We start from the raw sequence: 27,783 nt of genomic DNA, 5'->3' as shown, positions 1-27,783 counted from the left end.
ATAGCACTGAAAAGAAACTTTACAGTAATGTATTCACACACTGACTCTTCAAATCAAATAAACCAAGTGGTACAGGATAATCTAAACATTTGATTTGAAGGCTGATTTAGTTTCAAATAAATGCACCTATAATTGTACAATTAAAAATAAGTGTCAGTATTTGGTGCCGATGACTACAGACATCTGTTATGTTTAATGCACAGAGAACTACCCCCCAGCTCCCATACAGCATCTTCCGCAGATTCTACTTTACGTTAGTCATGAAAGGACATCATCTAAACTGCAGCGTGTACACAGCACAGAGCGTGTGTTGGAGACAACGCAGGTTAAAACTGTGGATTTTCGTAAGGTAAAAAATTAAAGCTCTATAAATGGATTTTTAGATTAGCCTGCAAAGTAGAATCACGTACTTTTCACTTCCAAAATACTTTCACAAATTTCCATTAAAGCCTTTTTATCAGGCAGTAGCATGAGCACAATGATCCCACTGGCTTCCAAAAGAAAAGTAGTGCAGTTGCTCCACTAAGAGATTTTTTGTTTCCTTTCACATTTGCAAGCCAGTTGGGTCAAGACAAACAGGCTAATGCAAGCAAGAAAGTAAACTGGAAGCTTTTACATTTAAGTGGCTGAACAAACAATTATTATTTATGGTAAAACAAAAAAGACCTTTTGCCACAAGCCACTGTGGGAATATATGAACTTCAGTGGCTGAAAAGCTTGAAATACTTTCTAAGTCGTCACGTACATTTGGTTAGCGCTTACCAGTTTCAAGACATTTATAGAAGCAGTTATGGAGACACTATGCTGTTAAAGCTGCAACAGTTTAAACAAGGCAAGTTAGGAAGTTATGTAAGTTTTTATACTTTTCCCCTTTAATTTTTTAATTAATTTCAACACATAAAAATCTGTCTCTTTTCAGGGTCCCAGCCATAATAAAACATTCTAGCACATTTTGATCTAACTTCTATTTGTTCATCTTTGTATCGTCTGATCCATTTACAACGGAACTCCCAGGTAACACGGGCTGCTGCAGCGGACTCGGTTTGCATGGCAATAGTAACAGGGACTGAAGCAAAAGCACATCAAGTGAAACCCAGTCGATGTTTTATGGGGTTTTTTTCCACTAAACGGTCTATTTTAACACGCAAACAGTACCAACTTTTCAAGGTAAAAGTATTGCTAAATCAAAGCAGAAACTTACACTTAAATTCAAGCATTCTTTCTCTCTCTCCCCACCCCCCCTGTCAAATGACATGCTTAACTGAAATTTCCCAAGCACTTATAGAGGTGTTTCAGCCTCAGTAATGGCAGTAATTTCGAAGTGCAGGGCTACATGAAGTTTGCAATGAACTGCCTTGTTAGTAGGCAGAACAGGAATGCAGCATTTTCAAAAACATCAAGCAAAAAAATCTCATTTAAGGCTAAAAGATGGAACTCAGACAAGTAAAAAGGCAGGAGGCTCTAGAGAGTAAAAAAGCCAGCAGTAGTAGCACAGCGCTGGAAGTACAGCGCTCTCCTCTCTGCTATTGCAAACCCCAACAGAACATCAACAGCTTGGGTGAGACTGGCAGAGCAGCAGACCTGCTTTTCTCATGTGACATTCATTAGCATTTTAACATTCAGCCACGACTCCACGCTAAGCTAAATCGAAGTGGCCAAAAACTCATAGGTATAAAAAAAGCCTTCGAAACATATACTTCAAAAAAATAGAAATGGTGTGTTAACAAATGTATGCGTAAAACAGATTTATAAATAGCTACAGTATGAAAAATATTTCAGTGCAAAGGCAATTTTAAGATTTCTAAAAAATACATTACAAATAATTTGTTAACTACACACAAGAAATTTGTCACTGCTACTGGTATAAAATTTATAGCCATATTAACTTCTTAAAAATATATACACCAGTGTTTTATGTAGGGGACGGTTCTAACTGACCCACATTCAAGTCTGCAATGGCAAGTACATGTACACATACCCGCACCCACACATGTATGTATTTCAAAATGATACTGCTATGAGGACATTGTTTGAAACTTAAAAATGCTACATGTTAAATGGTAAGAATACCTTCAGCTGTGGTGCTCCCCATTACACTTCTTTAAATTCTCTTCTCTTTGGTATACAGAAAATTTCACGTCTCACTCTACAATCTCTGCTTGTCCCAGGCCATTTTGATAATATTTCACTGTTCAATGTGAAAATTACCCAGAATATTGTGAAGAACATTTCCTAGTAAGTTGATTTTTCTTTTATTGAAAAGTAAATTAGGAAGTAAACTATTTTGCTTCTGCTTTTTTGATTGTGGTTTTTTATTTGTTTTGGTGTTATGGGGTTTCTTTAAACACAAAAGGGAAATTTTTTCTCTGTCTCCCTGGTCCATTCAAAATACAGCTAAAAATCTCTTGGCCAGGTCTTCCAATAAAGGCTGCAGCTCTGATTTCAAATATTTTCTTTTCACATTGAAAGAGCTTTCTAGCTAATGTCCTCCCAGAGGTATCTAATAATGACTACGGTCATTAACCAGTACTAACCACCAGGCTGAAATTGACTGAAATCAGATTACTCCTTCAGATATTTCTGCACCCCAAAATAAAACACTGGACTAAAGCAACAAGACAAGGACGCAGCTAATACTTGAATTAGTGCCGGATAACATAAACGTAGCAGAGAAAGTGCAAGTTGGCTGTCATTCTTAAAGTCACTTAGAATCCTTGCAGTCAAACGAGTTCCTATACCACAACTACGGTTTAACTGTTCATAAACAGCCGTGTGCCACCTTGTGGTTTGCTTGCAGAGGTTAACAGTTGCGTGCTTTGCAATACATCTAATCAAGCCAATTAGCCAGTATTTAACCATACACACACAAAAAACTTACATCAAAATTAAGAGGATGAATCCAGATAGTAAGAGCCGCTTATCTGGAAAAATAGCCTTTCTTCTTTTAAAGAAATAAATGTGTTCTAAAGGGTTTAATATGTAATGCTTTTGGCTATGCCTATTTTATAATCACAGGGAGAGGAAGGGGGAATGCTGGGTAACCTGCACCTATGACAAATTCACAAAGACCTTTTAGGCCAAATGCTTACATTCAGGTTTTAAGTAGATACCAACACTGATGATATTTACCTACTTAACAGCCAACTTGACTTCATACAGCATGTACATAATCCACACAAGGATTGTTTTGCCTATCTTTCTACAGGGGAAAGCTAACTGAAAACCAGACATAGCCCTGATTTGGCCACTTACAAGGAAGTGAGCATTAGAGAGTGTTTCTTGAAAGCAGATTTGCACAGAGGAAACACCAGTTTGTTCTACAGAAAGAGCAAAGAAAGAAAAAGGACAGAGGAAAATCAGAAACAGCACTTGTTAAGTATGATTTAGGAGACTTTCATTGGAGATAACTGAGGTCATTGCTTCTGGCTGAAAATTAAACCTGTTGAACTCAAAATGTAGGTCGCTGACTGAAACTATACACTTCAAGTAACAAAGACAATGACTAAAGATGACAGAAGCAGTAAATGCACAAAAGTCTTGACACAGGATGAAGAGAACTTTTAGTGCTACCAGTCTCACAGTACCAGACTGTGCAGATTGTTCATTGCTCCAGTAGTTCAAAACATAAAAAGGGGCCTATTGGCCTGGAAGGGTTCATACTTCTAGCTCTTGATCCTGCTTGTCTGAACACTACCTCAGACAGCAAAAGCCACGTATAGTTTAATGTATTTCTGTGACATATTTGTTTCCTGAAAAAAGAAATAAATAGTTTTTAAAGGCTTGACTTGGTGTTCTGTCATACAGACGTTTCCAAACCTGACCCACTGTAGTGGTAGCCTGCACTGGGACGGCAATGCCTATTTGAATAGCCAAAGACAGATGGAAGTACTGAATAATCAATGCCTCTCCAGTGCGTAAACATCATTTTTTTAGAATGAGAATTAGACCTTCTTGCTGGGGAACTGCTGCAGTCACTGCTCCTGTATCTTGGGCTTTTCAGACAGGCAAGAGGTGTGAATTCCGAGACGTGCTCCTGACAGTGCCTCGATGCATCCTGTTAAAGGGGAAAAAACATATACACAGTAAATAAATGATTTTGGAGCTAAAAGTCGACAGTTGTGTTCTTTCTTAGGGCCACTGTGGCCTTGGTATAATAATGCCTTTCACTAAATTGACACTCTGGCTATTTGTTTCATGTAAAGCTATAACCCCTCATGATGTTGAGCAATCAACCATTTTCAACATGATTAGTTTTATATTAAGACCTACAGAACCAGGTTTAATTTTACACATAATCTCTAAACCTGATAATGGGCTCTTTAGAGAACAGATGAAGACACAGAGGACTGCTTTCAAGTTGAACTGTTTTAAATCAGGTTTGTATTTCATTTCACAATCTCTCCTGGCACATCTTTTTTATCTCTGAATATCTTTAGTCAGGACTTCCTACAGAGAATTTTAAAACAGAATAGATTCAAGTACTTTGCCCAGTACTTCCAAAGAGAATTCTTTACAGTCAGTTTGTGTTAATAGATGAAAGTTCCAGGGGTTTAGTGCACTTGATTTGTACTTCTAAGCAGTATCTGATTTTGGACTTGCTTAGGTTACATGTAGCAGCCAATTTACGCTATTTTGGCGTAATTGTCCATAAAAATTTATAGGTACCACATAATCACTCCACACTGGCAGAATCAGCACTTCCACTCAGGAAATACTTGGGATTACAGTAACACCACAGCCGCATGACAAGACCCTGGAACATATTCATGAACTAAAAGAAAATTAGCACAGCACTTTCCCTCATCAGTTTATCTAATTCTTCATACCGAACGCACAAATAGTTTCCAGGTATAGAGGTATGGAGGTTACAGGATGGTATTTAAGATAAAAATGCATTATAAACATGATTTAAATCAGTGTTATCAATCACACTCTCCATAAATGCTATATAAGCCAGTTAATCCTCTATCTTGATCATCACCTTCCTCCTTTCCTGTTAACAGCAACACAGGAGCAAAAGGGACAAAATCACAAAGGAAATGTCAATGATGTAGCTTATAGAAGTTAGAGAAGTTTGACTGAGAATTTAATATCACACTTTTAAAGCCAATCACAAGCTTGAAACAATACTTTTGCATAGCCAAGAGCAATCAGAAAACTCTTACAAGGGATACTCTTGGAAAAGTCAGTAAAGTACACCAAACTGCTCACTAATGGTAAGGCCTGGGTTCTTTTAAACACACATATAGACCAAACGCCAACATCAATACAGAAAAATGTAGATAGGTAACAGAATAGCAGACTTTGTTTTGGAAACGTTGGAGGGAGTATTCATACACCGTATGGGAACTATATTTCCTATTCTTCCAGCTAAAAAGTGAAGCATTTTGGTTACCACGTGTATTTCTAAAAATAAAATAATGGGTTTTCTACACATAGCTCCAAGGCAAGCATACCTGAAGTTGCCCAAGAAAGCTGAGTTCTTCTACCACTATTTGTCTAGCAGTTATTAAAAGTAAATCAAAAGCACCCTTCGACTACCGTGAAGCATCACAGCCCATACCAGCACATTACACTGCACCCGTCACCTCCAAATATTGGAACTTTATACCTTCACTTAATCCTTCGTGTGCTGCTTCTGGGGTCAGGAGAGCATGAAGTGACTGAAGCAGATACGGTACCCAGGTAGGAATGTATCTGCATAAAAAGTGTACCTTCTTACCTATACCCACTGGTGTTACCAGTGGCATGGCAAGGAGATGAGGTAAAGCAGAGAACTTCATTCTGCTGCCCTAATGTTTGGAGGAATTAGGAGCTCATTACTTGTGCTGGTTTCTCAAGTATTTGGCAAGACTACCACCCTTCTCTCGTGATCCGAGGCAGTGATGCACCAATGCACTGCTCTATATAGATACATTACTAGGTGATAGATACTACTGGATATAGAGCCCCAGTCTCTGTATCTGACCCAGGGTCCTAGTCACAGCTCACTTTCTTTTGCATGGTTATTTTCCTATTTTACTGTCTGTATTTGGTCTATATATGTATTCAAGACCATGAGAGGTGATGGAAAAAACTGCTTGTGTATTAGAATTACTTCTGACTTTATGTATTCTACACCATGGTGTAATGTGAGTACAGTCTGCAATGGCGACCACAGTTCTTACAGAAGAAATGTCACACAACACCTACACATAACATAATGTATTTGTAAGACCTTAATATGGGTATATGGATTCATTGTTTTGCCTTACCCAAGTAAGTGTCTGAGACAAAAAGATCTTACCTGTGGCATGGAACATCTCTTGCAAAAACTAGGCTCTCCAAGTAAAACATAATGATGTTGTATCAATATTGATTAAGTACATCAAAAACTCTGGAGGAAACAGTTGATTTGAAAATAGCACAGTTCAAAAGAAATTAACCCAAACTGGCAACACGTACAGTACTGTTACCTAGCTTTGATCTAATTATGGCTCGGAAGCTGAAAGATTTCCTTCAAGAAGTGGCCCATCGCTGTTCACCAGTGCATTTAGGGCTGTTTTATGTCTCATATTCTTCTGCAAGGATGAGGAAAAACAGTAAGACTCTCGCTGAATACAAGAGGGAAATGTGAATGAACTGTACCATTTGGTACAAATGTTACTATTGTAGCAAAGTCCTGTAAAAGTGATAGATTTTCTGACATTTAAAATGGAAAGGTTATCCTGTGTAAAACAAGGTTTCTGATCCTTGATACTAAGATTATCATTTGAGCCCCTCTGAAGATGTTTCTAGTTCATTTTAAACTCTGTTAAAAATACTTAGTTACTCTCAAAAGCACTTAACTGTACCATGACTAAATACTGTGGGCTGTCCTTCCCCTTTGACAATAACCTGTACTTGGGGTATGATGAAGCCAAGTCGATTCCAAATTAATGATCAGATGTCCCACTTCGCTTCTCCCCAGAACGACTGGTTGGGGAGGTGATGGGGCAGTGCTAATGATGGCTGACTGATAGCTTTGGCATTTCACCATGGGGAGAGGGCAGGGAGTTACCAAGCTAGCTTCTCCCATGGGATTCAAATATTGCAACAGCAAGATCTATCTCTTTGTTTTCCATAGAAGAGGAGCCTGACACATGACAAAGGCAACAGTTTGCTGGTGACCAGTTTTCTAAGAGGAACAGAAGAATAATGAATCCCCAGAGAGGCTTCCCCAGGCAAAAGGACCACTTTGGGTTTCCCCAAGCGCAGCAAAGGGTAGAAATCTCATAAGGAGGCTGACGGGCTGATCTTGTGGCTGAAGTGAAAGTAATTAAAAAAACAATCAATGAGAAGCAAAAAGTATTTCTTAAAAAGGGATGAAAGCACAGAAGTTATTTACAGCTCAGAATCTAAACACCTGGTATTTCAGCTACAGAATATTTGGGATTGCTGAAACACGGTCAGTCAATGTGATAATCATAAAAAGAGGAAAAGTTAAAGTGAATTTATATTTTCCCTAATATAAATTCTTCTGAGCTTCTGCTATTAGTGAAAGAAGAATAAAGAAAAAGGAAATATAACCAATTAATATAGATTGGATATATAAAAGAATACCCTATTGCTTTTTAAAAGTAAAGGCTGAAAGAAACCTCACAGCTGCAGAGTTCCCAGTTATAGCACAAAATTCAGCTTGTTTCTTTGAGCCAAAGAGTCGCTGGGACTACCTGTATTAGAAACGAGCAGATTTTGACCAGAATTACCAGAAGGCAACAGATTCCTCCAAAGCTTTTGCAGAATTAATGTTTTAGCCCAAGAAATACAGCAGTTCATACATGTGTGTATATATATATAAATATACATGCACATATATATATACACGTATACTTGTATGTACTTACATGTACGTGCACACACACACATCTTTGTGTGTGTGTATACATATACATATAACTGAAAAGCTCTCTCAAAACCCCCAGAACTATAATTGGGAGTGTTTAACAACCTCTGAATGATAATGATGGTTAACTATCACCCACCACACACCGGAGTACTCAAAAAAAAGAGAAAAATATAGAAGCATAAGAATTACTTAAAAGCCCCGTTCAAACCAATCTGAAGGCACTTAAAAGCCAATTTAAGCCAGATTTTTCAATAGTGAAAAAAACTTCGTGTGTTTTCCCCTGACTTACATAATTACAGTGACTTTTATTAGCTATACATTTTTGAAAGGGGAAAGAAGGAGGAAATATCTACCTTATCTTAACCAGTTAAAAAATAAAGATATAAAATCTGCAATGGAAACCAACGTCTCCTAGTATTAAGTCAAAAATAGTTTTCTTGCAGACTGTAGAGAAGCCAAGATTTACTAGCATTTCTCCTACTTTTATGTTATATCATCATATACTTCTGAATCTTGAGCTGCTTGCTTTCTAGAAAAAGCACAAAATTTCAGAAAATGGAATACAAGAAAAGCTCAGTTTCAAAATTCATGCTGGACATAATTTATTAATAAAAATGTTGCATTTCCTTTTATCACAGCAGAGCAGATATGTTAATATATTCCAAAGATAGCTTAAACTGCTTCTAGTAACACATTTTCTGTATGACATTAGTAACATCAACATAATCAGAATTATCACTTCTTTGTGTGGCAACTATTCCATGTACTCTGGCACAGTGCAAATGTGTCATACGTTCACCTACAGACAGACCAATGATTAAAATGGGGATCTAAGAAGCCTAGATTCTTGAGGCAGAAACACTATGTAAAACACAGTGACAAAAATGATAGTGACAGTGACAGACTGTGACAACGATTCATGGAGTCTTTGAGATAGACAGAAGAAAACAACTATTCTTTTTCAAAACATAGTTGACATGAGTCAGAAATGGAGATGAGTATGGTAAATAACTTCTGATGATAAACTTTTCACTGTCCTTTGAATGAAATGGCCAAGCATGCAGAAAGGCAGAAAAAAGTCACCTTTTGTTCCATTAGAAACTTAGACTGCTTGAAGTCTGAGAAAGCATAAAGATGGTGGACTGCTCAACAGAAAGGCACTGATGCTTAGTCTGATTTCCCCAGGAGGTTGTAGGAAGTAACCGTGCGCATCATTTATGTTTAAAGCAAGGTAGCAGTTATTTAGACAAAGCAGATTGGAAGACAGAAAGAAACAGAGAGGGAAGAAGAAACACAAGGGATATATCTGGTTAAAAGTCATTGATTTTCTACTAAATACTAAAAAATGAATACTGCCAGTGTTAAGCCCAAGGTCTGCTTTACAATTGATTCATTTTCCAGAATTAATATATAATATCTGTAAAAAATGCTGTAATAGCTTTGCTTGGGCTTTTGTTTGCTAGCTTGTTTCTTTGCATTAACCCATCCCCATTTTCTCTCATTACACTTTAAAGCATGCAGAACCTAAACTGAGATCAACTTTTTCCACAAATAACATACATGACAAAGAGAAAAAAAATATATGGCAAACCAGACAACCACTAAATGCTGATCTGCCTGTGAATGCTTTTTTGCTGTTTATTCTTTCCTGTCCTCTTTGAAGTGTGGCATTTTCACAACTGTGCATTCAAGGAATACAAAACAATGGCAAGGGCTTTTACTTTGCAGATATGAGGGAAGAATTTTTTACCTTTGCCAAAGGGGAAATTTTACCTTCCTTGGAAGTAAAGTTCCTTTATTCCTTTCCTCTTTATACAAAGTATCTTCTCAAATAAACATCAAAATGCTAACTAATCCCTACAGAAAGAGTTGCTGGTAACTCATTATTTTAACCTACAAGCTGCAGTTGATAGGCTGAAAAAGGCAAGGGAAGTAACATTAAGTTTTAGGTTCAACACCTATACTGTCCTTCACCTTCTAAACACATATATGAAAGTTTGCTGGGGTCAAAAATACAGGTAACATTTTCTATTGCAGTTGGTTTGATGGCCCAGCATAGTACCATGCTTCCCACAGAATCTGGCTTCCCTTTCAGCCTCAGCAGAGCAGGCCTGTATTTACACAGTAGTTTCTCCTTTTGGGCTGATGAGAAGAAACGAGGCAACAGATTTTAAAATACTCTTCCCATTGGCATGTTAAGGCACATTTATGTAGAAATAATGTATCAGAAGAGGTAAAGTGTGAGTTGAAGTATAAAAAAGGAAAAAAATATTAATAAATATGAGTAAGTTTTAATACATGTGTAGTTTTAACAGGCATAGTGTAAGCATAAAATAATTTGCTACAAAAGTATGCACAGATCATGCAATATGAATGTTGGCATAAGTTTACTATGTATTCCTTACCAACTTTCTATATACTCATCACATTTATTTTAAGTGTATAAACTCTAGATGTGTTCAATAATAACAGTGCTGAGCCATTTATCTGTCTCCCACCATCTGCATCAGCTACTTCCCTGTGGTTGCTGGTACAGAGGCACAGGGGCTGCCCCAGGATTCAGGTAAATACCACCATGTAAGTAACAGGCAGTGACTTTCACCATACTGCTCAGAAGTGGCTGGTATGGAACCGGTGATACATACCACAGATGGCAAACCTCTGCTCTAATCTTGTCTCTAACCTTGAACTAGGACTAACTATTAGAGACTTGTGATACAAAAAACCTAACTTCACAATGAAAAATATTTTTACCTGGATTCTTTCTGTTGCTGTAGGCCACAACTGTCTGTAAAAGACCTTCTTGAGAACATCTGGAAGAAGGCTGACAGTTATGAGCAGAATTATACCCAGCCACGCAGGACCACTAGACAGCATTTGCATGAACACGTAATACATCCTCTGATAATTGAGAAAAGGCCTAGTAGGAAAAAGATTAAACAGATAGTACATTTCAGTACACAAAGACTGGCCATCTAAAATGTAACAATTATGACACTGATGAAATACTTCAACTTCCCAGTCTGTGGGAGTTCATCCATCCTTGTTTTCTCAAAAGCAGATCTAAGAGAGGTAACTACCTTCCTCTTGTATACCAGGCTGCAAGAAATAGGCTCTATCCTCCCTCCCATGCTGCCTCTCACTTACAAAGACACACAAACCAAAAACCCCAACACTTTCAAGTGGTTATGTGCAAGACTTATACTAATTCTCACAAAGCTTCTGACCAACAGTAGAACAAGTAGGTGCCCAGGCATCTACAGTAGATCTGCTTTGCTAAATAAGGGCACCAATAATAAGCACAACTGGTTATCCACACTTCAGCGTGAGTACTGCTCCCTGGCTCTAATTGAGACTGCTAAAGATAGCTCTCTCCAAGATAAGCCCAGAAGGTAGGTAGAAGCTGCACAGACATGACCTACTCAGTGACATTTTGCCTTAGCTCCATGAACCAGCCTTTGGACTGCTTTTGGCTGCCCCAGTGGCAGTATGATATCTGGTATTCTTCTCCTTATATTCTTCCTTAAGAATATTTTAGCAGACAGTAAAAGAAGAACTGAGCATTCTCTAATTATCGTTACAGATGTGCTTAAAATGTGATTGCTATTTGGAGTTCTGCAGTATATAAACACTAAATTTAATTCTGTTTGGGACAAAAAGGTGAAATATGTAACAACTTTTACGTCTGAAAGAACTTTTGCAATGCAATTTATATTAGGGTTCATACCAAATAATTCCTCCCCAGAGCAGAGAAAAGACAACGTAGAATACCAGTGATCCCCAGATCATGAAGTGATTTATCCACGTCCAATAGTGTGTATCTAGTGCAAGCTGACAAAAAACAAGTGAGATCATATGGTGCTGTTACTATCTAGAAGCAACAGAATACTCAGCAGGAGATGAAATAAAATGACACCCTTTGAAAAAAGAGAATGATTCTACATAGAATTAGCTAAGAAACTTTTTTGGTTTTGAGCACACTTACGAAAGCACAGATAGCAAAATCTGTATTTAAACTAATTTAAACTAATACAACAATGTATGTCAGAGAGAGAAACCGATACAAGTAAGCAGCAATCAGAAAACAAGCCCTAAGAAAATGTCACTGGATACCTTACCTTCAATGTAACCGTGAATACAAGCACAGTGAACACCAGTGTCCCAAAGGTCCAGTTTCCAAACATCTACAAAAAATGGTCCAAAGCAGTTATAGGTAATATTGTCTACTACCTGAACTGTCCAGAATAAACGTCCTAAAACTATGTATTGCTTTGTATCAGGAACTCACAGTTAGGCAAAAACACCGAAATCCTACATGATCTATCCAGTGCAAAATGTTTTCACTTCTTGCTCTTGTGTGTACACACCTCGGATTTCATACAGACAGGAAAAAAACTCACAACTGATGCACTCAACCTGAAGTTCAGTTATGTTTCCTAATTAAAATCAGGTGTAGCACAGTTAATAAATCACTGAGATTTACAAATGAACCGGAGTAATTTCATCAATCTTCTTTGATATCATCTTTTCTCTGATCTCCCTTCTCTGTGTCCTTGGTACGCCACAATTTCTTGGAGGTTCAACAGCATGTTATACAGATGAGTAACAGAAGAAGAAAGCATGTGCTAACTATTAAAGCCATGTAAGTATATAAACATTCTACATAGGTTTTAAGATAAAACACTTGTGAGTTGTGGTTGATCTTCTCCACACCTGCATAATGAAATAAAAACATTTCAGCTTTTCAAGTGGGCAGGAATTATCATTAATGCTGAGGGAAGGAAGAACTGCCTGTGAAAATGGTCACAGAGGATTGCTTGGACTGCAGCAGCTAAGAGATAACCAGGTTCAGGATCTAGAGAAGTGTTAGGAAAGTAAGCAATGGAGTTCGGACAGTGCACTTTAGGAGGAGAGACTTTGTCTGATTCAGGAATTGCACCCCGAGAGAGAAGGGTGCCCAAGAGAGCTGAATGAACAGCTGAATGACTTTGAAAGAGACAGCTGCTGTGATCTCATGAATTCTCTTCTGCAGGAAGATATGGAATTTCAGAAGACCACCTACTTGGCTGAGCAAGATGTTTCTCAATGAACAAAAAGGCAAAATGGAAGCATTCAAGAGATGATAATATGCGCAGGCAGCAAGTGGGTAGCATAAAAGCATTACTTGGATATAGAGGAAGAAACTCACAGATGAAGCCCAGCTCAAACTAAGAACTGGCTGAACCACGGACTCAAAAGTTTAATGATCCATGTCCTTGATGTTTAGGTGGCTGCTGGCAATACCAGAACCACACAAGGAACTGATAATGGGGCTGCTACTGTTGAATATCTTTGTTAGTGGCCTCGATGGTAACACAGGGAACATCAAATTGCCAGGTGATACAAAAATAGTAAATATCTGACATAATGAATGGCAGGGTTTCAATCCAGAGAGATCTACAATGATTTGAAAAGTGGGCTAACATATATCTTAAGAAATTAAATAAGGAAAAATGCTAAGTTTTAGACCAATGGAGGAGCACTGCCATATATTAGAACTGACTGGCTGAGCAGTGAGTCTGCTAAAAAGGAAGTTGCAGTGGGGTTACAGTGGATGCCAGGTTGGATACAAGTCTATACCATGCTCTCTATATACATAACAGAAACTGCAAACTGAGCTGTATTGGATGGAACATGGCCACTGAAGAAAGGTTATTACTCCTATCTATGTGACTATAGTGAGGCTGAACCTGGAACACCATGCCCAGTTTTGGGCCTCTCAGTTCAGGAAAGAAGTGAAAAAAAAAAATACGGAAGGATCAACTGGCAGGCAGCCAAGGTGGTTAGCTGTCTATAGCTCTCCTGTGAAGAGGCCAAGGGACTTGTGTCTGATAGAGGTTAAGGAACAACCTAGTAGCTGCCCACAAACGTTTGAACAACTACAAAGATGAAGAATTGCAACAAACCTCTCTTCAGCAACAAGAAAAATTCTGCTTAGGATTTCGGAGATTTTTTTTCACTATGGAGGCAGACATAGGAAGAGGTTGCCCAGGAAGGTTATGGAATCTCTATTCTCAGGGATTTTCAAAACTTGAAAAAGACTAGACAACGCCTTGAGCAACTTGATTTTAATTAGTCCCACACCAAGCATAAAGTTGAATTGGATCACCTCCAGAGTCCCTTCCCATCAACATTATTCTATATGAGCTCACCCAGTATTAGATGACAGGGGATCCACATGAACAAGTGATCACACAAAAGTGCTGCTGCAGGAAAAACTCTGAATGGAGACCACAGCCAGCCACGAGGCAGAAATCTCTAGGAAACTAGGCTGAGAATCCAACCAGTTTGGAATGGGAAGTAATTTAAAAATATTAAAACTAATTTTAAAAATAAACATATAACCAGCTGAAAGATTAATTTTTCTGAGTATCCATTTCATTATTTTAAGATTACACAATGTGTGACCAAATGCATAGAACACAAGATGAAGTGCAGAAAACCTTCAGCATTTTGACCTTTTACTTTGATGTGTAATGTGATAATTTTATAGGATCATGCCATTGCTACCATATTTTGTGTGCCCTAAAAAAGATATCGGTGCAGTTAAAACTGGACAGGAATCTAGTTCATGAACTACAAATTAGGCCATTTACTGACTGTCTGCTTGTAGTTAAGTTTTACAATACTCTCATGTCATATCTGGCATCTCAGGCTAGTGTCACTCTAGGTTTCTGCATACTGAACAGATGAGTCTGTATTTCCAATAAAAGCTGCTAGATTAAATAAAAAAAATTGAAACAACCTTCCTCTGCCTCTGTCAGGCTAGACAGAAAGCATCGGGCTGTAACCAACCCTTCACCTACCCACTTTTTTGTCTTAAAAATAAGGTCACAGCGAAGGGACAGCAGGCTCCATAAAGCTGCTAATTTGGCACAGAGAAAGGTAAGCAGAGCAATATGGGATGGTGTGGGTTACAAAACCTCACAATGTATCTTCAGCATCGAGTATCTCAAGATGCTACTTGTCTTCAGGCTGTGAATCATTCTTTTGTATGTCTGTTAACATCTAGTTTATTAAATATTTTCCCATGCTCTGCTCCCAGCCTATCCAATTCTCCCCCTCCTCCTGTGACTGTATTTGCTAATCCTGCATGTTCCAGTTCATCATTCTAGTTAACTCTCTCCCTTCCTACTGTTTTGTATTTCCCATTCCATTATTCCTTTTAACTTAGTTTCTCCTACCTATCTCTGAAACCAGCTTAATTACATTTAATCCACTCTGCACCGAATATTTAAAAAAAACCAACCACACACGGGAAATACATTATTACATGGGTAAGCTAAGACGACATTTACAATCTGCAAGTACTTTGACAGTGCCTTCTCTTCTTTCCTTCCTTATGTAGTATGTCTCTAACTTTATGTTTTAATAACACCAACAACGATGTCATATCCAAAGCGAAACACCATTCACACAAAGCAGTACCACAAATTAGGAACAATTAATAGAAGATAAATCTTTGGCATCTTAGGTTTGTTTACCAGGAAATGACCAAGGCAGGCATTTATGAAGTAAATCTCAGTGATTAAAAGTACACATTTCCATTATTGTAGTAATATCACTCTACAGCATGCAAACAGTTTCAAACAAATTTCTAAATACTGAGAAACATCCTGGGGGCAGCTTATGTTTTGAAGCAAGCTTAACGGTATGTAAATTTCAGTCTGATACAGGCACCAATTTAAATGAAAGATACTGACTTTCTTCACTTTTTACTGATTTTCCCACAAAGGCAATTAGTTTCTGGACAGGAAGAGGAACTAAAAATTTTTGCTTCACCACCCATTTTAACAATTTAGAACTTAGCTTGAATCATCTTACATCATTTATGGTTCTAGTGTTACCTGCAGCCCCTTTAACCTGTTCTCTGTTCTACAGTAACATATTGTTGTGATAAACCTTTCAGATCTTTCATTGACTTTTTCCAAATGTGAGCATAATTTCAATACTTGGAAATAACCATCAACACCAACTAGCATTTATGCATGTATGAACTCCTATGTATCTCTGGGTATTCCTGAACACTAACATTTTCAAGCCTAAAATTGCAACTCTATATAAATTTTTATACACACACACAATCATGCATGCTGAGTAATGATGAATTTTCTACACTCAAGAGTCAGAATGTCTCCAACAACACATTTTAGCACCAAATATTAACATGGGTATCCAGTTGTAAATATAAACATTCACGATTTGGAAGTTAGGTACTAGTCTGGCTTTAGAGCTTTACCAAGCATTTGACTGAATGTGTGCAACAGGAATAGAATAAAATTTCAAAAAAGAACTCGGAATATTTGCAGTACAAACTTTGCATAGGTATAATTTGTCTAGTTTTCAGGACAGTAAACATAAGCTGATGCAGAATTTTGAACACCTAACATAGAGCGTAATGGTACCACAAAAAGAAGTGCTCCAGTGTATGCCTAATGGAAATTCACTCTGTCCTTCTAAAAGATCTTGCTAATATATATTTTCTCACACACTAGAAGTTCATTTCACAGAATCATAGGTTAGGGTTGGAAGGGGCCTTAAAGATGATCTAGTTCCAACCCCCATGCCATGGACAGGGACACCTTCCTCTAGACCAGGTTGCTGAAAACCCCATCCAACCTGGCCCCAAACACTGCCAGGGATGGGGCAGCCACAGCTTCTCTGGGCAACCTGTGCCAGGGCCTCACCACCCTCACAGTACTTCACTGTTATTTAAATGTTGAATTTCTAGCAAACATGTACATTACATACAGGCAAGAAAATCATGTGCAATTTATTTTCTCTCTCACTTTAAGGGTCTTTCCTAAAGCTATTCAAGCACTTTATAGCATAAACTGGAATAAATTTTCTATAGCAGAGAGTCAGCAACAAAATGTAGGTCACAGAAAAGCACAGAACAAAATAACAAAAAGCAAGGAAGCAAAAAGCCTACTTATTTTTTAAAGTTTATGGTTCTTTACCACACCTCATATAACTCAATATACATTATACTCTATAGAAATTAAGCACTTACAAAGCAGCAATAAAGAACATTTCTATCTATAGGTTTAAGTGATATTTTGAAATAATTATAGGAAATATTTAACTGCTCTTTAACAGTTTAATTAAAGAACAGTGAAAGATGAAATGGATATCATGACAAATCCACAATAGTCTTACCATGTGAGTGCTGGTTGTCATTAGCTGAGGATAGGAAGAGAAGCAAGTAGCAAAAAGAAAAAAAAGCACACAAATAAAATAGACCAAAATATCAATGGGTAAAATAAATAAAATGCAAAAGTTCTTAAAATCTGCATTCATGTGACTGCAAAGCAAGTAGAGATAAGATTATTTTAAGCTGCCATATGTCAAAAATCATTAAAATATTAAAAAGCTTGTTATATTTAAGCTCCTTTATGATCATTTATAACTACTCTACCAAGAGCCTTTTGATATGTTAATCAGATATTCAGTAAATGCATGTTAAGCATAAAACTTAAAAGTTACTATGTGAATTCTGAAGGAATAGTTGGAATTTATGACACATATCTCTGTTGTATATAGTCCTATGCCTATTTACTGATACACAGCATAGCCTATCGCATAGTTCAGACTTTGCTAAACAGATGACCCATCTATCTCACCATGACTCATAAAAGTTACCTGTGCTGGAAACATCGAAGAAAACAATTAAATCTATGTTCATAGCACCATCAACATTAAAAAAATTACCTTTGATTGATTGATCAAACCCAACACTAACCTGTCCATTGCTGGTCACAACTGTGTTGTCATACAATAAATAGGCACCAAAGAAAAATACCACAGCATCAAACACTCCTAGGAATGTCCAATAAATAAATGCACGCCAGCGCAGCAAAGCATTCTTGGCAACATCTCTGTGTAAATAAGATATACACATTCATTATCAGCATGCTCAAAAATCCCAGACAAAAGATGTCACTCACTGTTTTTTGAAGGAAAAATCAATTAAGAATTGCATATAAACCCACCACATTTCCATGTGACAACTGTCTACCACTTCACATCCAAATCCTTTTTGAATGTCTCCTCTTTATTATTATTTTTAATTTAATTTTTCTAAGCCCTTTTAACTGTTGCCTGTAATTCTACTTATTTCAAGTGTGTGGTAAATTCCTCTGTGCTGCCCCCATTTATTTTTCAATCTTTTTACAGAAGGTTTCTGTTTTCCAATACTTGCTGTGCATGTGATGATCCACTGTAGATTTTAAATGGAGACACTAGAGGTCTCTGGAGACTTTGCTTTATTTCCTATGGGGTGCTTTTACAGAGAATATTGTAACGAAATATTCATTTTATGTGGAACATGTGAAACAAGGATTTTGAAGTTGAGTTGAAGCTTCAGGTCAAATGGTATTTCTTGAATGTTTTCCCACATAAAACAAAAATGCAGGGATTGGGCTGCAATAGAACTGTCCACTAGTGTGCACCTTCTAATTACAAAAGAAATTTAAATATTAAAACCTTAATTCCTGCACACAGAATGAGTATATATCAATTTGGTATGTATCATAAAATACATCAGAGTAAATCAGAACACAGTTAAGTGAAAACCCTGAATTACAGACACATTTATTACCAACCAATACTTTCACCACAGGCACTTTAAAGACTGATGACCATATGAAGTACTTCATCCCTGCAGATTGCCAACAATCTGTACAAAACTGTATTTGGCCAACAACAGCCTCATCTAGCCAGAACAACTGCACTATTGCCCAAAACAGCTTAGCAATAAACTGTTAAAATATCAAAACCCCAACGTTTCTGACCAAATAACCTCCACCAGCTTTTAAAAAACAGAAAGGTCTTATGAATGACCATTTCAAAACTGAAAACATTTAAAATATAGAAGAGAAAATAAAAAGGGATCAACAATAAGAACTTGTATTCCTCTTCAATTTCACAGTTAAAAACTTATCACTGCATTGATTAAATTGATTAACCTTTAAGTATCTAGTATTACCTCTCTCAAAAAATGTTTTCCCTTCAATTATCTACTGTTGCCACTATCTGAAACGTACTGGTTTTGCGGCTGGGCATTGTTCGTAATTTAAATGGCTACATGCAGTTACATGGCAAGAAAAGTATTTCAAGTGGCTAAGAATCTAAACCTGTCACAACTTCAATGCCCAGAAGTGTGTCAACAATATGCAGAGGACAATGTTGGACAATGCACAGAATTCTATCACTCAGTCCTCTTTTCTTTCAGAATAAAGCATGTATATAGAAGAAATGGTATGCTTTCTCTTTTTAAAATATTGTTCCCCATGGCCAGAAGAAAAACAGAGCACTAAACCACATGTGTCTATTGTAGTTTATAGACTGTACATATGGTCTTCAACCTTTCTGTTGCACTTTATCTGGTGTTCTACTCCAACATTGTGGTACAGAAATCCTGAGGACTTCCATTACAAGAGAGATAGATCTCACAATTGAATAATATACTTTGGGGCATAATGTATGATTTTTACCTGTATAGGGAAGGCTCTCTCTTGAGTGTGTCTGCACTGACATGCTGTTCCATTAGACCGTAAAAGAGGATAGGAAGGGAAGTGAAGCTGATATTGTACAGTGTTAGATACGCAGTATCGTATAAAGTCTGTAGATGGAAAAGAATTAAATGGGCTAGTTTTAATTTTAAAACACAATCCAATGCATGGCACTTGATTTAAAATGAGTCAACTTTTTTAAAAAAAGTAAAATGTATCCCTTCAGAATGGAGGCAAATATTCCTGGACAGCTAAAAGCCAAGAGAAAATTATGCATTTGTACCCTATTCATCTGGAGGACAAAAGGTCAACTAAAAGATTGGTTTAATAGTCTCATCCATGTATCAGCCCCTCCTATTGTTTCAACTGTAAGACACTCCACAAATTTAAAGCAACAATAGTATCTTCTCCCAATTAAATCCTCCTCTTGTCCAATTTAATCCTGAAAACTTAATCCTCTTGTCTAAGACTGGTCCTTCATTCCTTTGGGGTTTGCTCTGTCATTCAGAAGGAAAAGACAGATTTTTCCACACAAATTAGATGGGAGCAAGGAGGGAAAAAAGTAAATAAAATTTAGAAAGGAAAATACTGGATCCTCCTTTCTACACGCTTCTGGTGAGCAGCAGTTCACTTTTCCTCTATCTTTCTATGTGGTGTGGTTTTTTTTCTTTTCAACTAATTGAATGCCACTATTTGTCTGATTTTTGCAATTCATACCTGTACATGCTAGAAAAGACAAGTTTATTCTTCCATTTTCATTCTGAATGCTAAAAATGAACTAGTTCAATTACTTATCTTTCAGGATTGCCTCTGTCCATTTTCAATAAGCTTAAACCTGAGACACTACATTTCCCACAGACATTTCACTTTGCACAGCCAGTTCCAAATTTTGGTTTCCTGTATTCTTTGACTTTGAAAATAACACTGCTTCAATGATAATTCATAAAATTGGTTTCTGAAACTTAACTGCAATTGCCCCTGAAAATTATATGAACCAAAAGTGGCGCTGCTACTTTTACAATGTGTAAAGTAACCTAGAAATTTTGTCAGATGAACAGGTACAGTGTTAAATAATCTTTTTTTTTGAGGGGGAAAGAAAAAAAAAAAGGAAAAAAAAAAGGAGGGGAAAAAAAAAAGAAAATGTGGCAATGAGGGGAAACTCAACTAACCTGTTGTGAAAACCCACAGAAGAACTGATATAAAAACTGAGGAAAAATGAAGCAGACATTCTGAAAGACAAAGTGACACAGTCATCAAGTGGAATACAAGCAGTAATTTATATGCTGTACAATGCTATATAGCTATGTATAGCATAGTTTTATAACATTAGTAATAGTAAATATTGCAGGAACAGCACAGAGAGAGCTGCATACAGTAAATACCAACATTCTCATCTTCCAGTAGTACTATTAAGAAAAATACTTAACATATTTTGAAAGCAAACGTAAGGCTACAGTTTCAAACTTCAAGGGCAATGCATTTTGCAACCCAGGAGCACAGCTCAGTGCAAGCCAAATAAGGGACAAATAAGGGACAATGCACAGTAGGACACAAACTGTGGTAAGCAAGCACGGATACCGTGGTTAGCATGTTTCCCAGCAAAGTAATTCTGAGATGTTTCTAACTAGGACCTCAAACATCATTGTTTCCTAACTATACATATGGTCAAACACCAAGACCTTGAATTATCTTCTGAAGGTTCCTATTGTCTTTCATCATTTCCCATCATTTAGACATGACAACTTGTCCAAACAGGAGGATGCACATGATAAACTACCCTGATGAAAAGAGAAACTAATGTACATCGAGCTAAGCCAAGTTCTCAAATACTATTTCCAACTTAATTTAAAAGGCCACTCTAGAGAGAACCCAGAAGGTACTGAAAATAAGCAGAACAGTCTGTGACAGAATTTGTAAGAATTCTTTTTTTTTACATGCAATTATTGGGGTTTTGTACCACTGACAGCACAAAGCGTATATAGATATTACCATGTAAGTTTGAGATTTATGTAACTAGAATAAGCATTCTCCTACCTTATAAAAGAAGTATTGCACAAGTTCAGATATCCTAACATAATAAAAATGCCCATGAACAAGCAACATTTTTTTCAAATGTTTAAATTTAGGTATTGCATAGTCACTGTTTCTTGCTGCTTGACGACCTTCTTTGCCAATGATTCCTTTAAAAAAAAAAAGTGATGAAGCTGTTTAATAACTGAAGAACTATTTCAAAGATACACTTATTTGGAAAATGATACAATAATGCTATGACATTCATCTAGTAAGAGATCACCATGGTAGTTACTGGGGGTAAATTCAATGAAAGTTGTCTACAAAATGTATAACCTGATTCTTTGAGACTGCCTGTTTTTAAGAAGTAAATGCTTTTGTCACTTCACTTGAATTAATATTATAAAAAGTACACTTACCTATGCCAACATGTGCTTCTAGAATCATACTGACGTCATTTGCTCCATCACCAATTGCTAATGTGATAGGATGCTCCTTTGATAACTTAATCAATTTCACAATCTGGAAAAAAACAGTGTTAAAAACTCTCCTCTGTTATGGTTTGCTTATTTTGCATGAGCTTACAAGTAATAAAAAATGACCAACGCAGTTACGTAAGAAATTCTGTGAAGGGACATAAAACCAATATTACCCAATGCAACTACTATAAAGATCACAGTAGTTTCTTCGTATTAGAAGTATTTGTTCCAAATGTAAAATTACATTTTTCAAATACTTCCAAACTATTAAGAGAGACAGACAGTAGGAAGGAAGAGCAGAAGAAAGGAAGATGATCAGGTTGCTTAATGCAGTGTAAGCACATTAATAAATTCAGAGGGTTCCAGAGACAGAGCATACGATTTCAAAGAAATTCTGAAATAAAGACTGATTCTGCTTTTTTAACTGTGCTGATGTTGTTTTCTTACTATTTAAGAAAAGATAAGAAGACTCTCAATATATCTAAATACTACTGATACAGAAACTGTCCAAAAATTTGACCTCAAATGCCTCCATTGTAAATGTTCACCTCTGTCCATTTGGTGCTGAGTCAGCTCCAACTGAAAACTTCTACAGACTTCCAGACAGTTAAAAGTGCTGGCTAAATACATGTGTTAAAATGAAAAAAGGCTATATATACTGTACCTAAGCACTTAAAAAGAGACGTGACAGTGTGAATGATAAAAAAGTGTATATTCCAATGTTTCTTTCCTTTAAAAGTTCTTCAAGTATATTGAGAAGTTTCAGCAATCGAAGCATATGTTTTTACTTGATACAAACTAGCATACAACAATCAAGAAGTACTTAAAAATGATAATGCGCACATTTTTCTGTCTGGATTCTTTTTTCTTAGCTTTCCACTTACATTAAAAATAAAGAAGTATCACTCTACAGTAATAATGCAGGTTCTTGTAGTATCGACAGGTAGTAGACTATTCAAAGCTTGTTAGGTTCAAAAGGAAGCAATTAGTTTGGTTCATTAAATATGTTCATTATCAGTATGTTCCAACCATAAAATTTGCACAACATGTACATAAATCAAATTCAGGTGCACAGCTGGCTGCCATTTTAGCATACCATTATCTAAACTGCTTGCCAGGAGAAATTCGCCCCTCTCCTGTTTTGGGTTTTTTTTTCGCCTTTTCCATTTTAGAAAATACAAAAGTGAATGGTAACATTTTCAGTTATCAGGATAAGGTATACCAAGCATTAACTTTCAGTATTTACATATGTGCACAGCTAACAAGCAATTACAAAATGAAATACAAACCTGTGCTTTTTGCAGAGGTGCCATTCGACAGCATAACACTGCACTGCAGTTCCTGCAAATCTCAAGAAAGAGCTCTCTGTAGTTACCAGAGCTCCCATCTTGTCTTGGTTTCATTATTAATGATAATGCTGCTCCATCAATAATTAAACCATAATCTTGCATATCAGTTGAAAGTCTGTTCAGGGATAGAATATAAACTAAGAGTCACTGTAAAATTCTCAGACACATTTAAAATTCAGCAATAGTGCTTTCGTGAAAATTAATTACTTCAAAAATAATGACTATGGAATACTGCAAAATTAATATACTTCTAAAGGAAATTCCTGCTATTTATGACATACTAAAATTCTAGATTATGTTGAAAATATTCAGTGCTTCACCAGTTCAAAGACAGAAACCTGATACCTCAGTGACTTCACCAGTGAGTATGAGTGTATATGTCATTCAAGTTCCATTTGAAAGGGCTCTGAGAACTACAGTGAGGTAAAGTGACTTGCAGGAATAAAGTTATTTTTGTGGCACATTCCATAACAGAGACAAAAAAAAGTTGAAGGGAAAGGCCTTTGACACTCTGAAATCTACTTTGACGAGGAAAATCAAATTTTCTTCTTCCCCCTCCGAGGGAAAAGGAAGTAAACCATGCTCTGAAGGAAATGCCAAAAAAAGATTTGTTGGCCTGGAGAGACATGGTCCCTGCCTACCTTTAGAGTATCTATCCTTTGCATTTAGTGTGGTGGCTAAGTCTGATACATGTATACCTGTAATTATATTCTTAAAATATAGTAATTACATATGTTACCTATAATATTACACTATGTTATTATCTATGTTAATCTATAACCGGTATACCTGTAATAATTTGGGCATTGCTAGAAGTATAACCATGGTGGCATGAAGCACGGTCTACCACAACAACGTATGCCAAACAAATGAGGGAAGATGGTCCACGCTATGAAAGCAGTATTTTTGTAGCATCCAAACTAGTTATTTCAAAGCACCCTTGCATTTGCCTTCATTACAGAGTTAAAGCAGTACTGGAAATGAGCTAAAGCACCATGCGGGTGAAAACTTAAACTCATGTGGAACAAACTTATACTTAATTGCCATACAGTAATTCACACTTTTAACAACAAAAACCTGAAAAATAGCACTTAAGGCAATTGATCAATCAATTAATCAATGCTTTGTTTATGAAATGCACAGAAGGCTATTACTGGCTTGAAAATTCAACTTTTTCCTTACCCTGAGAAAGTATCCCTGGTTAAGCTGCCACTGTGTCTTAGAACAGTTTTGCTTAGGTCAAAAAGCACATCGTGTAAACTCTGTTCCTCAATTTTCTTTGTGGTTAGCTCAAGTATTTGTGTATTTCTCCGGAAGAGTTTGCAAGCATAGCAAGTAGCTGCAGCAGTCTCCATTTTGTCTCCTGTCAGAACCCAAACTTTAATTCCAGCTTTCTGAAGTGCTTCAATAGTATCAGCAGCTTTTTCCTGTAGTCTGTGGAAGTCAATTGACAACACAGATTGATAGATTGCTTGAAAATGAGAAGTTCAGAGATCCTTATTGAAAGGCTTCCATAACCAAATAAAAAAAAAAATTCAATAAAAGTTATCAGATCTAAGAATTTTCCCTGAGGTGTGAATATAAAATGTTTAGGGGAGTAGTACATTATATCTAACTAGTTTTGAGAGTTTCAAAGTGCTCAAGGTTACCTTTCATTCATACAGCCTAAAAGATGCTTCAATTCTTCAGACTAGTCCTTCAATTAAAATATTTTCAGCACTTTCAGCTGACGACACCAAACAGCACTGCTATTATGAAGTTACAGAAGTACTGCTCAGTTAAAGTTACCTCCTAGTTTTAATAGTTTTCCTTTTTTGAAGGCCTAAAGGTTCTTCCTTCATTTCCTCAATACCCATTTTTTAGCTCTTTCCCCCAAAACTTTTCACTACAATTTGTTTAATAACGTATTACATGAACTGCATGTAAACGGCTTGAATATACTGATTTTTGTACACTTAACTATTGTTACTAGACTACTAAATTATAAAGTTATCATGTGTAACTTTAGTAAGCTAAAGGTATGGAATTGACTCAAATGGAGGTTTTTGGTTTTGGTTTTGTTTTTTTTTCCCAAATAAATCTCTAATCCAGAAAGAGTTACAAGAAAGTCTTCAACTACCTTGGTACCATTACTAAACATAAGAAACTAAGAAATGCACTAACCGATCTTCAACAGCTGTGGCACCAAGTAAAATAAAATCTCTTTCTATCTTCTCATACACTTCTGCCAATTTCTTTTCTCGGTCCTGGAGGGCCAACTTTGCATTCTGAAGCAGCTTCTGTACTTTGCTATATTCCTCTGCTGTGAGCTCTTTATATGCAACACACAGTGTTCGCAGTCCCTCCTAAAGAATATAATCAAAAGAAACAAAGCGCATCTCAGAAAACTCTTCTTAGACTTCCTGCTGGTGTTTATGCCGGAATATTTGAAAAAACCTCTATAATTTTACTACTAACATGAAGAGTCCCACTACTCACTTTATCAGGGATTGTAGTGGTGGGACAAGGGGTAATGGGCTCAAACTTAAACAGGGAAAGTTCAGGTTAGATATAAGGAAGAAGTTCTTTACAGTGAGAATGATGAGGCACTGGAATGGGTTGCCCAAAAAAAGTGCTTCATCACTGGCAGTTCAAGGCCAGGCTGGACATAGCCTTAGGTGACATGGCCTAGGCTAAGGTGTCCCTGCCCATGGCAGGGGGGTTGGAACTAGATGATCTTAAGGTCTTTTCCAACCCTAACCATTCTATGATTCTATAGTGAAGTGAGTATAGCATATACTAATATACTATAGACTAGAACACAAGTCAGCTTGATTCTGTGTTGCCCTGAACTCAGTTAAAACCCGAGGGACAAAACTCAATTTTCCAGAAGAGAAACAGCTCAGTAACCCAACTGGATGTGTGAGATTAGTAGGGAAATGAGAGTCAGGGTAAAGGTTTCCCTCCTTACATGTATAATTAAGCAGGATGAATCAGAATAAATAACAGTAATGTAAATGGTAGCTCCACAGAGTGATTTTGAGACAGGGACAAAAACAGAGTGCTGAAAGTGAAAATTAAACTATGCATTTTCAGTGAAGTGAAAACAGAATTTAGCTGTGGGTATTTGAGACATAATCAGACTTTTGGAGTGTGTAATGAATAAGAAAAATTATATAGACTGTGTTAAAAAAAAGCGGCTTTAACACAAGTTTTGCCACCTCAAATATATTCTCACACCATGGCACTTTATCTCCATTAGCTTTAATCCAGTAGGTCTTTGTATAGTTACTTATTACCAATCCTAGAAGAAGTAGTATTAAAATAGCTCCCTGGCTTTTGCTGCTGATAAGGGTAGGTGCCAGGTGACTGCCTCTATCTTCTTTCAGAGGCTTCTATACGTAGAAGCCAGCGCTATTTCCAATTATCCAGGATGAAGAAAAGTCTGCTAGTAGAGACATTGTATGGATATGATCCATACATAAAATATTCCTTTAGTTTCATTAAGCCTCCTTCAGTTGTAATTATCAAACAGCTGTATTTTACAGTAAAGCTTAGCAAAGTACTTTGACAAAGAATTTCGATGTTTCGCTTCAAAAAAAGGCAGCTAACACTGTAGGTATTTTTTCACATACCTGTAAAAAATACTTAGTTTTCAGTTCAAGTACTAGCTGCCAGCAAATTTTACCCTATTTATAAGACTATCAGTCATATTCCATTGCAGAGGGTTCTGCACATTTTTTGACACAGCAAAAGTCAGTATTTTTCAATTCCAAATACTACTTTTAGGTAAAACCAAGTTCCGAATTTCTTACAAGGGTGATTAGGCCATTCATAGCTCATTTTTAGCAAGCAAAAATATAAGGATGATCACTACGCTGTTTCCCCATAAGCAGCACATTTGTTGCTACACTGTGCTGTAATAGATTTTCCCTTTTAAGAGCTTGTAAAACAATAAAAGGCAGCAAATCACAATTGCTAAGGCTGGGGACTGAAAGTAGAAATTAAACTTTCAGTGAAGATTTTCACTTTTCTTTCACTCAAATGTTAATTCAAACCACTACAGTTGTGAAAATGCCATACTAAAAAACTAGTTGATCACTTCTGATATAACACACAGTTGTGCATATCTATGCATTCTTACCTCACCACAACTGCCTTATGGAAGATGAGATGGAGGAGAGATTCAAATAAAAGAGTAACACAGACTGCTACCTGTACAGCCTTTGTGCACTTTGGCATAGAATAACCTCAGTGCCTGGGATGACAAATCTGTTACCTGATCAAGCAGGAGATCAGAACACTATTTTTTTTTTCACCCACTGATATCATATGAACAGATCAATAAAATGGAATCTTACCACTGCATTGCGTTCAACTCTGGATCGTATTTGGTCAATTTTGCCTTCTTTAACTCTAGGAAATATGGAAGAATCTGCTCCCTTACAAAACAGAAATATATGACCTGAAAGAGACAGCATATGGAATTCAAAATGGGCAAATGTATCTTTCTTCAAAAAATCACGCAAATTACTAAGCCTTCAAAA

General features: G+C 36.7%; 1 protein-coding gene across 1 annotated transcript in view; it reads right to left on the bottom strand.

Moving 5' to 3' along the window:
- Nucleotides 1-3,558: 3,558 nt before the first annotated feature.
- ATP11A (ATPase, class VI, type 11A) overlaps nucleotides 3,559-27,783 on the bottom strand; it is a gene marked incomplete at its 5' end in the record, with an annotated part of 40,775 nt that continues 16,550 nt past the window's right edge. The window contains 14 exons of the mRNA XM_010009860.1: nucleotides 3,559-4,054; nucleotides 10,622-10,787; nucleotides 11,595-11,698; nucleotides 11,986-12,051; nucleotides 17,066-17,089; nucleotides 17,649-17,784; nucleotides 19,402-19,529; nucleotides 20,589-20,648; nucleotides 21,454-21,599; nucleotides 21,849-21,951; nucleotides 23,198-23,372; nucleotides 24,440-24,691; nucleotides 25,421-25,602; nucleotides 27,598-27,701. Coding sequence (XP_010008162.1) covers nucleotides 3,797-4,054; nucleotides 10,622-10,787; nucleotides 11,595-11,698; nucleotides 11,986-12,051; nucleotides 17,066-17,089; nucleotides 17,649-17,784; nucleotides 19,402-19,529; nucleotides 20,589-20,648; nucleotides 21,454-21,599; nucleotides 21,849-21,951; nucleotides 23,198-23,372; nucleotides 24,440-24,691; nucleotides 25,421-25,602; nucleotides 27,598-27,701 — 1,904 coding nt within the window. The remainder of the gene's footprint in view (nucleotides 4,055-10,621; nucleotides 10,788-11,594; nucleotides 11,699-11,985; nucleotides 12,052-17,065; nucleotides 17,090-17,648; nucleotides 17,785-19,401; nucleotides 19,530-20,588; nucleotides 20,649-21,453; nucleotides 21,600-21,848; nucleotides 21,952-23,197; nucleotides 23,373-24,439; nucleotides 24,692-25,420; nucleotides 25,603-27,597; nucleotides 27,702-27,783) is intronic.

This window comes from Nestor notabilis, unplaced genomic scaffold (assembly GCF_000696875.1).
Source record: "Nestor notabilis isolate BGI_N333 unplaced genomic scaffold, ASM69687v1 scaffold7922, whole genome shotgun sequence".
NCBI lineage: Eukaryota > Metazoa > Chordata > Aves > Psittaciformes > Psittacidae > Nestor > Nestor notabilis.
The sequence above is the reverse complement of the archived record's forward strand: the minus strand, read 5'-3'. Positions and strand labels throughout refer to the sequence as shown.